Source organism: Lissotriton helveticus, chromosome 9 (genome assembly GCF_964261635.1).
Source record: "Lissotriton helveticus chromosome 9, aLisHel1.1, whole genome shotgun sequence".
NCBI classification, from domain to species: domain Eukaryota; kingdom Metazoa; phylum Chordata; class Amphibia; order Caudata; family Salamandridae; genus Lissotriton; species Lissotriton helveticus.
In genome coordinates, this window is record NC_136070.1 from 925520472 (window position 1) to 925532631 (window position 12160).

The following is a 12160-nucleotide window of genomic DNA, read 5'->3' on the forward strand; positions in this document are numbered from 1 at the left end:
CCCCTCTTCTGAATCCCGCCTGGTAGGGACTAAGAATGGTGAATTCCTCTATCCAATTTTGGAGGCGATCTAGTATCAGCCTACCAAATAATTTCTGGGGTACATCTATGAGGCTGATGGGCCTGTAGTTGGCTGGGAGCAGAGGTGATCCCTTCTTAAATATGGGAACAATCTCTGCGCCCAGCCAAGTACAGGGGACCTCCATACCCCTTAGGACAGCGTTGAATATCATCACCAAGTAAGGGGCCCATACATCAGGCTCCTGTTTGAATAAGTCGCCCGGCAAACCGTCCAATCCCGGCGCTTTGCCTGATGTCAGCCCTGCAATGGCTGCTCGTACCTCCATCTCTGTGAAGGGGTCCCCTTCCACTAGTGCGCTGGTGATAGGTGGAGGGTTGTCAATAACACTGTAAAGGGACTGGTAGTGATCTTGCCAGGCCTTGGCTGAGATATTAGGTTCGATAGCCGAGGCTAGCTCCTCAGACCCCGTGTTGACAATACGCCAAAATTTGCGAGAGTCCCTACTAGCTAGTGATATAGTGAGGTTTTCCCATTTGTCCTGTTCCCATTCGCTTTTGGCATGGGTAATCAGGCGCCTATAGTCCCTTCTCCTGGCCTGTATCACAGATCTATCTGTACCTTCCTTAATCGAAGTCAGAAGATCTAATTTGACCTTGCGGCATACAGCATTATACCAAGTGGGGCGGTTATAACGACCACCCGCACTCTTACCTGTGGAAAAAAAAACTTCGGCCACAGACTTGATGAGGTCCTCATGCGCCAACCACAATTGCTTGTGTGTGCACTGGGAGGTGGGGTGCTCCATTATTGCACACACCTTTTCAAGAGTAGGAATGAGCCGGGCGTAGAGCCCAGAAACCTTCTCTGGATTCGAGGCCAACTTCTCCCACCTCACTCTCCGTCTATTATTCATCAGCGCCAGCCCTGGAGAAGCGGCTTCTGCCATAGCCCCTCTAACTTCTAGGCCGGGAAGGGCGTATTCCAGTTTGAGCGCATTGTGGTCGCTGTCTTCCCTAGGTATCACCCGGAAGTCAGTGATATGTGACCACAAAGAGAGTTGGACCAGAATATAATCCAATCTGGACTCCCTGCCCTCTCTATGGTATGTACATTTGGGGGGATGTCGGAGCTTGTACGTCCATTGCAAGCCCGCACACCGTGTTTCAGAGTTAGAGCAGTAATTTGGACAGCTAGAGGGGTCCAAGCTCTAGGGGGGGAGCTGCCGAAGGGGGTACCAACCACACGGCATCCTCCTCCTGGGATAATCCATCCAATAAACCTAAGAGGGGCTCAAAGTGGCAGTTAAAGTCACCTCCTACCAAAAAGGGTGTACCCTGGGGGATGTCACTGAGAAAGATTGAGAGTTCCTCGATGGTGTGTGACACTTGTGTGATGTTTACCGGCCTGGAGTAAACATTTACCACGACCAATCTACTCAAGTTCGGCCACTGCAACAAAACACCGAGAATATCCTCTGAAGCTGTGGGGAGTAATGTGGCCTCACAGCCCATGTCGACAGCCACCCAGGTTGCGAGACCTCCTGAAGGAAAGTGGATTTAGGTTTGAAAGGAGTCTTGCCAGATCTCAGATTCATGCTGCTGCTCCATTGACTGGATGCCTGTTCATTTTGCAAAGACCAGATTTCTTCCAATGTGTTTAGATCTTCACTGTCTGTCATCACCAGGCTAGGTAATGCTCCAACCACGATTTTCCTTTTTGGTTGGAGCTGGAAGAATTTGCTTAGTTTTAACTTACGGGTGAATCTATAGATGTCCATCCTGGTATCTGCATAGTTCATATTGCAGGGCGGGCAATAAGATAGCCCCAAGTTCAGGACAGAAATTTCACCCGCAGTCAGTTTCAAGTTCGTAAGATTGATTATTGATTTTGAGTCGGTTGTTTCCCGATCTTCCTTTGGAACCGATTCCACTGGCCGATTCACTGTGCTTCTACCTGGATCTGCCAGTTGTATGACGGAACAACGCAGGTAAAAGCATTGCATTCCTCTACAACGCCTTTTTTACCTTGCATTTTTTTAGCATGCATTTTTTTTTACCTCACGTCATTACAACGCATTATTAGTATAACTAAGGTAAGTATCAGTAAGGTAAGTTTAAGTATATGTGTGTGTGTGTATATATATCTATTTTTAAAAAAAGGGGGTCGGTCAGGAGGTATTACCTTGCAGAACTCATAGCAGATTAGCACGAGGGACCCCTACGTCTGGATTTTGGCTCATGGGGCAACTGAACCCCTTCAAAACAGTCAGCTATTCAGCGGCATTTTGTTAGGTACATTGATTTACCTGCACTATATATTTCACTTTTTGTATTATAAAAATCGTCAAAAAGTAGAGAAACGTGAGTAAGGTGGGGATTTGTGTACCCCAGTCCTGAAGAAGGTTTTTTTTAAACCGAAACATGTTGACACACACAAAAAGGAGGTGATGCACATTGTTTTGCATACTATACTTCCTACACTTAATTTTAATAGCACCAGCTCGGGGGCCCAATAAAGATTTTTGTTACCCCACGAGCCAGGTACTTCTTAACGTCACTCACTTAAAAACCTAACCCTACTAGTGGAGTGGTGTGGCTCACTGGTAGTGGAGTGGTGTGGCTCACTGGTTAGAGGCGGCAGACCCGAGAGCAGAGAACAGCCTGGGACCAGGGTTTGATTCCCGACGCGGCAGGGTCTTGGACCAGGATCAGCGGACTCGATAATTCTCGCCTCGGTGCCTACTCTAACCAGGGATCACACTCGGCAACTCTGGGCATTAAGCTTGCCTCATCTCTACAATGGCCCCTCACAAACGCCGGGGATGCCTGGTTTCACCTTGGAGACTCCCAGGAGGGACTATCTCACAGGGAAAGCCAGGACGGGTTCCCCAGCGGTCTATAGCGCTACGAGGCCTGCAGTGCGGGTAGCAGTGCGCTTTACAAGACACACAATTTATTTATTTACAATTTACTACGCACTCACATAGGAAATCCTCACTCACACCACACATAGTCATTGTAAGTGCTCCCACGTAGTCGTAGGTTGCAGCACGCCGCACCCCGGAGAGGGGTGCGAGGACCCCTATGATGAAGCATGACACCAAGGGGCCTGTTGGTGTGTGAGGGGTATCAAAACAACTAGGGTGTTCCCCACCATTGGAGGATACACCCGCCACCGAAGGAGTGGATTCTCTTTGTTTAAAAACATTAGCCAAGGGAGAACGAATCCATTTTCGACCAAATCTCTCTCTCCCCCCCCTTTGTTATTGATAGTATATATATATATATATATATATATATACATCTATACATACATGTATGTTATATCTAATCTGGACCCCCCGAACCCCCATGATTACCTTAAATGCGTGGTAAAGTCATGCACGTTAAAGGCGTATTTGTGGTAAAAACGTGCGTGGTAATAAATGTGTGGTAAAGGTACTGCGATGTAAAACTCATGTTGTAAAGACTGTTTCCCGATCTGCCTCCACTTGTTCATGTTCTCACTAGTGAAGGGACTTCATCTATTTGACAACAACCAACGTGGGTCTCGATCACCTGTGGAGTTCCACAGAATGCCCCTATTTCGTCTTACCACATCTGATACATTCAATGGCACCTCTAATAATTTGAACATTGTGCTTTATACCTTGGGTTCCCATGATATTTTAGTAGTGTATACTATTTTAGTGGCATACATTGGGAGATTGTAGAGTTCTGTGAGCAGTTGCAATCTAAATCAAACGGCTATTTCTCATCCAAAGGTTAAACCTAATCACACATCCCAATTTAGTTTTCTATACATATTCCCAGTGATAACACTGAGTGGTGGCAATTTTTGAGAGGGCGGTGAGACACACAGTCACTCCTGTCTGCTTAATTTGTAAAAGAATCAGCAATGGTGCCCAAAGCTCTGCTCCGGCGATACTCAATAAAATCGGCGTGCTGAATACCAAGGCTGCGCACTCATAACTTCACCTCAGGCCTTTTTAATTCACTTGCCTTATATTCTAACTCTTGTAGGTTCCTCCTTTCTCCCTTTGTGATCGTTTTTCCAGCTCTTCCTCAGTCTTTTCACTTTGTGTTGTTTACCTCTGTTGCTCTCGGTCATCATCTGATGAGGGAAAATAAGTGCGATCATCAAATATGAGTGCCAGTGGGCCCCACTGGCGACCAAAGGCTCAAATTAAGCACTGCCTGTGGGCCATAAAACAATCTCAGAGAATCGAGTCAACATGGTGGTAGCTGATCACACAGGGAGGAACTGAGTTACTGTGCCTGAAAAGAGGCCATTGCAATTATGAGGGTCACAATCATGCTTGGTAATTTCAAGTCAGTGGAACTGCCAAGGTAGGTAGTATCTAATTCATGGAACTAACTTCAAGTCTGAACAAAACAATGTGTTGTGGGGTACATTCTCATACATACATTCTCCACCACTTCTGCTCTCAAACCAGTGTGATTGTGGAAATGTTCAACAATACTCTGAGCAGCATGATTGGCTACCAAGTCGGAGGTCCTTTAGGTCTTATAAGGGTAGGAAAATGGTCCTAAGAACCTTACACTGAATGTTGTGGATTAGTTATAAACCTCATGTATTTTGAAGGCGGCGAGATCTGTGGGATTCCTGTTGGAGCACCATTGTCTTTCTATGTGCTTGCATTCGTGTTTGATGGTTCTGAATTCCTGTGTTTACCTGCTGGTGTATTTGTTGGATCTGCTGGTATTGGCCGTCTTCATGTGGGTGACTTTGTCAGCACAATTGGAGATCCAGGCGAAGAAGTTGTTCCAGGTTGCAAGTGGTGTCGGCCCAGGTGGTACTGAGGGCGGCCATTCACTGGGTCTCTTTAACTTCATTCCAGCAGCAGTGGGGGCAGCTCGGGGGCTTGGTGGTGGCACCCGGGGAACCTGCGATGGTGAAGTGCACAATGATGTGGTCGGTCAAGCAGAGCTCAGTGATATGGCTGAACTTGACTCTGTCGTTGGTTGTGAAGATGGGTCCAACGTATGTCTTGCACTGTGTGTGGGGCAGGAGACCAGCAGTGTAAGGCCGATTTTGCTCATGCTTCCCAGAAGGTTGGTGGAGTTGTCGTCTTTGGGGTTGTTGATGTGGAAGCTGAGGTCGCTGAGGAACAAGTAGTGCTTGGAGTCGATGGCTAGAAGGAGATGAATTTGGAGAAGGCGTTGCATTAGCCGGCACGGAGACCAGGGGGTCTGTAGATGAGGGTTCCCCTAATGGTTGTCTTGGCATCGGTTTGAAGCTGGAAGTTGAGGCGTTCGATGAACGGTGTGGTGTCGTCTTCAGTGGTGGTTCATTGGAGGGTTTCCTTGTGGATGATGGCAGTGCACCCTCTGTGTTTGTTGTTGCTGTCAGGAGTCGCTTTGGTGTTGTTGAGGGATGAAAAGGGGTTGAGCCAGGTCTCGCTGATGAAGATCACCTCGGGTGGTGGTGGTAATGGTATCGTGGCATATTTGCAGAGGGACCAGGCATTGAGCAGAATGTACTGGAGCTGTTCCAAGGTGTCAGAGGTCTGCTGGACGGGTGTGGCACAAGTTCCTGTGCAAGCAGGAGGACCACTGTTGCATGTGCAATGACAGTGGCAGCAGGAGAAAGGGTCCTTCTGTTGATTGCGGAAAGGCGATACTATAGATGTTGCGGCATCCGGGGGCCCGGGCCAGGAGCTCGACAGTGGAGTATTAGTGGGTGGTCAGAGGGCCAGTGTTCCTTGCGCTGGATGCGCTCCAGGTGTGGACTGGGAGCAAATGGGCTTGCCTTTGGTGCTCCGGCATTCGCGGCCACGCTGGGGCATCCATTAAGTAGGTCCTGGGAGAGGGAGGGTAGCTTGGCATCAGGAGGTGGTATTGGGGAAAACAGCGGGAAACAGGAACAGCAGTGAACAAGAAATACTTGAGAAATATGTGCATGGCTAAAGGAAATGACTAATGATGGAGCAAGGACTCGTGTAAAAGAGACTTGCTCGGACGCAATTCTCTCATATAACCCGGTAACGAGGTATTAATAATGTTTTGTAATACTAATTATGCACAACATTCCAAATATTTCTAGATAGAGGAAGCTTACCTAGCGCAGCTATATGTGGAGTTAGCGCATAGATGTTACAAGAGAAGCCTCCACCTCACAAAATACACAAATCCATATGCTCCGACACTAGCCTTTCGTCAGGACGCCCAGAGGCAGAGACCCTATAACGGATGCGATGGACTGTAGTGGGAATCGACACGATAGGAGACTTGTATGCAGATGGCATCTTGTTACCCTTTGAGACATTAGCAGCGGGTAACGGACTACCGATGGGCCAGTTCCTTTTACACGCAGCCATTATACATACACTAACGCTAGCATGGGGAGACATAACTGTTGAACCACCGGCACATCAATTATTGCAATATCTACACATCATGGGGAAGGCATCCATGTTATACACTGGCTAGCTCAAGCCCTGCTTGCCCACGTATTACAACCACTTCAGAGGGTTAGCACGCGCTGGACTGAAGACAGAGGCCATCCCTGGACTGATAAAGAGTGGGAGCGTGTATTGGCCAGTGCTACATACATACCACGTAACTCAAGGTTCAAACTAATACAAACTTACATACTACACAGGGCGTATTTATCACCAGATAAAAATAAACAAGTATTTTGCCATCAACACCTCCGAGTGCCCGAGATGCCGTTCCCTAGATGCTGACCTGCTACACATTCTATGGTCCTGTCCCTTGCTTTTACCCTACTGGCGCGCGATCACAGGCACACTTGCCATATGCACTAATGCTGACACATGGGAGCTCTGTATTCTGGGGTTTTCTAAAAGAACTAAGGCCAACAAAGTAAGTTTCAGATTTCGCGACCTGGGCCTAATAACAGCGAAGCGACTTATAACTAAGTGTTGGAAACATAAGGATCCTCCGGAAGTAGTAGATTGGGTGAGATACCTCGAAGTCTGGGCGCAGGCAGAGTATATCACTTTGCTTAGGGAAGAAACGGCAGGGCTGCGAAAATATCCAATTGCTCAGTCCTGGGATGGCATGCTCAAGACCCTTTACACACTGCTGCTGCTCTACGGGGGCCTCCCGCACGGTAGGCATGACCAAACCTCCTGCAGACTACAGGGAGGAAGAGAATATTCTGTACCTAAATGTCACCTTGATCATGACTGCTATGATTGGTGTGGGCCTTGCAACCCTCACAGGACATTGCACATAAATGGCTTTGAGTTGTGTCACCCTAGAATTTCTGTGAACCGCATGACACAAGAGAATAGTGGCCCACATTTCTTGATTGCATGTTGCTCTAGCTGTCACCATGCCTAAATGGCATGTTGCGCATTAGCTATGTATCCTCTCAGTTTTTTTGATATCTCATTGATTTGCTTTGACATTATTATTTTATTTTTTAGGTCTCGCCTGTTAATCCCGCAAGGGATAATAGGCGAGAGTATAGAGCCCAAACCAAGGTCTGAAACCATCGCGGATTTCGGACAGTTCGTGTGGTGTACTCGTGCGGAAAGTGCGTCCACATCAAAGACATCAGCCTCCCTCCCACAGGCATCTGAAGCTTCCCCCAGCGTGCGCTCGGCCTCAGGCTGTTTCACTTTCACGGCCGCGAGGCGTGCTTCAAAGGGATCCGCTCCCCCGCCCCCTGCTTCACACTTTCAAGGAATGCTCTCCCCGCCCCCCACAGCAATGCCAAGAGCTTGTTTTTCTTTTGCTCTTACGTTCTCTTTATGCTCAATATTGAGTCCTTTGACCTTAATGCAGCTTTCTGTGATATCCTATCATTCTTGCTTTCGTTACCATGGTTCCTATGTTACTGCTAACCCATGGTGGTTGTCTCCTTTCTCGTCTTCCCCCCTTTCTAGACCTGCTACCCCTCACATGCACTGCTCACCTCCCCTTCTCTCTAATTCTTGCCTTCCCCTAGTCCGTGCTTTCCCCTCTATCCTGGCTCACCCACACTTTCTTTCTCATGCACTGACTGTGAATCCATCCCCTACCACTAGCCCCACCCTTCTCGGGCCTTTATTCCTCGCTCTAATTCTGACCGAACATGCCTGCCTTCTTTGTCACTGGTTCCTCTTTCTCTCATGAGTGCGCAGACACACTTTGTCACTGCCTCCATCTTGCTCGCTCTCCAATATTCCGTAGCTTCTCGTTCTTTCTTTTCAGTTCGCAACACGTACTTTAAGAGCAAGCAGCAACAACAGCACGCACGCAGGCCGCACAATATCTTGTGCTTCCCAGTCCCAAGGTCGTCATCTTGCAGCCGTCTTCTCTGTGCAGCCATTCTTGCCATCTGTACTGTTGAATGTCTGTCAGACCACAGGCATGTTCATGCCCTCTGAGCAAGGGCTGGGCCTGTTGCTTCTCTGCCTGGCGGCTGCCCATACTGTCTATTAATGTGATATGCTTTCTGAGCTATAATCCCCTGGCCCAGGCGTCGCCCTTTTTTGCACATTTTCTTATGCGGGCTCTCACACACCCATGTCTTTTAAAAGCATTGAAACTATTTGCGCATCCTATTTTCGTGCTTTCGTTAAGCCTCCCCTTGCCAGATCTAACGTTATAACACCGTACAAAATGGAGGCCTCCTCGTTTTTTGTTTTTTCGATTGAGTTGTGCACGTTTAGGTGCAGTCGAGTTCTTTTACTGTTCCACGCTGGGTCAGGTGCTCCATCTTACCTCATAAACGGTCTGTTCTCAATTTCAGGTATCGTTAGCTTTTCACATGAAAACAATATGGTGTTAGGTGCCCACATGGTCATCCCCAATGCTTTTGTAACATGGTGTGCAAACTAGAATCCTGCAGCAGTAAAGGGCTCGAGGTATGTGGCAATATTCACTAAATTATTCGCCATGGAAGGCCATATTATGCAATTAAGTTATGCGCCAGTTTGTGTGTCACTAATGTTTGGTATTTTTTTGACATTTTAGCACACTTGTACAAAAATGATAGTATTATGAAATATGTAAAAGAAAGGACTAGTTTAAATTTGAAATCAACACGACAAGTGCACACAAAAATGGCGCCTGCCGCCCGCAGCCCTGTCCCGCCCTTGGAAATGATTTCAGTCTTAATCAGCCTGTTTCGTTATCCTGTTAAAGTTGTAAACGTGATTACGTTTTCTCCCGAATTTCTGTTCTTAGTCATAAAGTGAAAATCACGCGCTTGTTGGCTGCTAGTAGCCTGACTCCCTTGGCAACAGCTTTACTAATGCCATGAGTCACGCTGTAGCTATAATACATGTGCGACTTGGAGATTTTATTTTTTATTTCGGTTGCTGCTATTTAAAGAGGTGGCTTTTTAAATGGACCGAATTGGTGGAAAGAACATGTTGTCTCGAAGCCCCCTCTAACTCCCCTGCACACCAATCACAACCAACCCCGTCCATCTTCTGTGCATCATGCTGGTACCAATGCGTTTTGCACCAGTAAAGATATGCAAAAGGTCTCGCATTTATGCGAGTCTCACACTCACACACCCTCACCCTCACACACCCTCACGCTCACACCCCCTCACCCACACACCCCCACACACACCCTCACCCTCACATCCCCTCACCCTCACACCCCCTCACCCTCACACCCCCTCATCCTCACACCCCCTCACCCTCACAACCCTCTTACCCTCACACCCTCACTCCCCCTCACTCACCCACCCTCACACCCCCTCATCCTCACAACCCTCTCACCCTCACAACCCTCTCACCCTCACTCACCCACACTCACCCTCACACCCTCACCCTCACACCCACTCACCCTCACAACCCTCTCACCCTCACAGCCCTCTCACCCACCCTCACCAACCCACCCTCACCAACCCACCCTCACCCACCCTCACTCACCGTCACTCACCCTCACTCACCCTCACACACCCTCACCAGCATAGCATAACAAAACATAGCATAGCATAACAAAACACAGCATAGCATAGCATAACAAAACAAAGCATAGGATAGCAAAATAAAACATAGCATTACAAAACACAACAAAACATAGCATAGCATAACAAAACATAGCATAGGGATGTATGACGGTACAACGCGTGGTATTACCACGCGTACCATTACAACGCGTCTTTTACAACGCAAGTCGTTACCACGACTTGCGCTGTAGGGGGGGCAGACTTAGGAATAGTTACATTTACTATTCCAACACCAGCCTACGTACAGTAGGGAAGGTGTTGGAATAGTAAACCTACTATTCCTTATCCTTGAGCGCCCTCCAGCGCAAGTCGTGGTTATGACTTGCGTTGTAAAAGACGCGTTGTAACGGTACTGCGGGCTAACATCCGCGTTGTAAAGGATGTTCCCCTAGCATAGCAAAACACAACAAAGCATAGCATAGCATAACAAAACACAAAAAAACATAGCATAGTATAACAAAACATAGTATAACAAAACAAAGCATAGCATAACATAACAAAGCATAGCATAATATAACAAAGCCTAGCAAAACAAAACATAGCATAGCATACAGCATCACTCAGCACCACCCCAGCATCACTCAGCACCACACCAGCATCACTCAGCACCACCACAGCACCACTGAGCACCACCAGATTATCACTCAGCACCACCACCGCATCACTCAGCACCACCACAGCATCACTCAGCACCACCACAGCATCACTCAGCACCACCACAGCATCACCACAGCACCACCACAGCACCACTCAGCACCACCACAGCATCACGTAGCACCACCACAGCATCACTCAGCACCACCACAGCGTCACTCAGCACCACCACAGCACCACTCAGCACCACCACAGCACCACTCAGCACCACTCAGCACCACCACATTATCACTCAACACCACCACAGCACCACTCAGCATCACCACAGCATCACTCAGCACCACTACATTATCACTCAGCACCACCACGTTTCTTTCTAGTGAATAGATTATTGTTATGACTGCAAAAGAACCGACACTGTAACAGGAAAATTACATGCATCTAATTGTATTGTATTAAATAAAGGTGTTACATGTAGTAGTGACCCACCCAGGGTAATCATTAAATCACAGTGCCATAGCATAGCATACAGCATCACTCAGCACCACCACAGCACCACTGAGCACCACCACATTATCACCCAGCACCACTCAGCACCACCACAGCATCACTCAGCACCACCACAGCATCACTCAGCACCACCACAGCACCACTCAGCACCACCACAGCATCACGTAGCACCACCACAGCATCACTCAGCACCACCACAGCGTCACTCAGCACCACCACAGCACCACCACAGCACCACCACATTATCACTCAACACCACCACAGCACCACCACAGCACCACTCAGCACCACCACAGCATCACGTATCACCACCACAGCATCACTCAGCACCACCACAGCGTCACTCAGCACCACCACAGCACCACTCAGCACCACCACAGCACCACTCAGCACCACCACAGCACCACTCAGCACCACCACATTATCACTCAACACCACCACAGCACCACTCAGCATCACCACAGCATCACTCAGCACCACCACATTATCACTCAGCACCACCACGTTTCTTTCTAGGGAATAGATTATTGTTATGACTGCAAAAGAACCGACACTGTAACAGGAAAATTACATGCATCTAATTGTATTTTATTAAATAAAGGTGTTACATGTAGTAGTGACCCACCCAGGGTAATCATTAAATCACAGTTCCATGGTTCGTTGAAATTTAAAGTGTACTCCAGTCTTATGCTAAGATGTTTCCATCTTGAGGATCAAAGGCTGGGGAGAGGAGGATGATGGGAACAAGGACTTCCTCGCTGTAGTCTCATTTCGCCTCCTTGGGGAAAGCGGCCTTCACCAGCAGGAAAATAGAGTAGCCGGTTCCTTGAAAAAGAGAGATAAAGGAGAGGTAGTCAAAGAGAAGGAGAAGAGAGACCAGGGAGAGAGAGAATCCTCGAGGAGGTCAGCAATAGCACAACCACACAGAACTCTTTAAGCAGACATCTGCACAAACAAAAAGCCAGAACATGCAATATCTGATTATTAAGGCATTTAACAGCACTTGCAAGGGTCAGCTATTTATCACAAAGATACATTTGTTGTGCAGTAGGCACCTATATCAATAGAGGACCTACTTAAGCAATTTGGCTTG

At 47.8% G+C, this 12160-nt stretch overlaps 1 protein-coding gene across 2 annotated transcripts in view; it reads right to left on the reverse strand.

Annotated features, from left to right (window-relative positions):
• Positions 1-11634: 11634 nt before the first annotated feature.
• Positions 11635-12160, reverse strand: part of COX7A1 (cytochrome c oxidase subunit 7A1) — a 36325-nt gene continuing 35799 nt past the window's right edge. For both annotated transcript variants that reach the window (XM_078661122.1, XM_078661123.1), the window contains exon 4: positions 11635-11892. In XM_078661122.1, the coding sequence (XP_078517248.1) occupies positions 11834-11892 (59 nt within the window). In that variant the 3' untranslated portion in view covers positions 11635-11833. The remainder of the gene's footprint in view (positions 11893-12160) is intronic.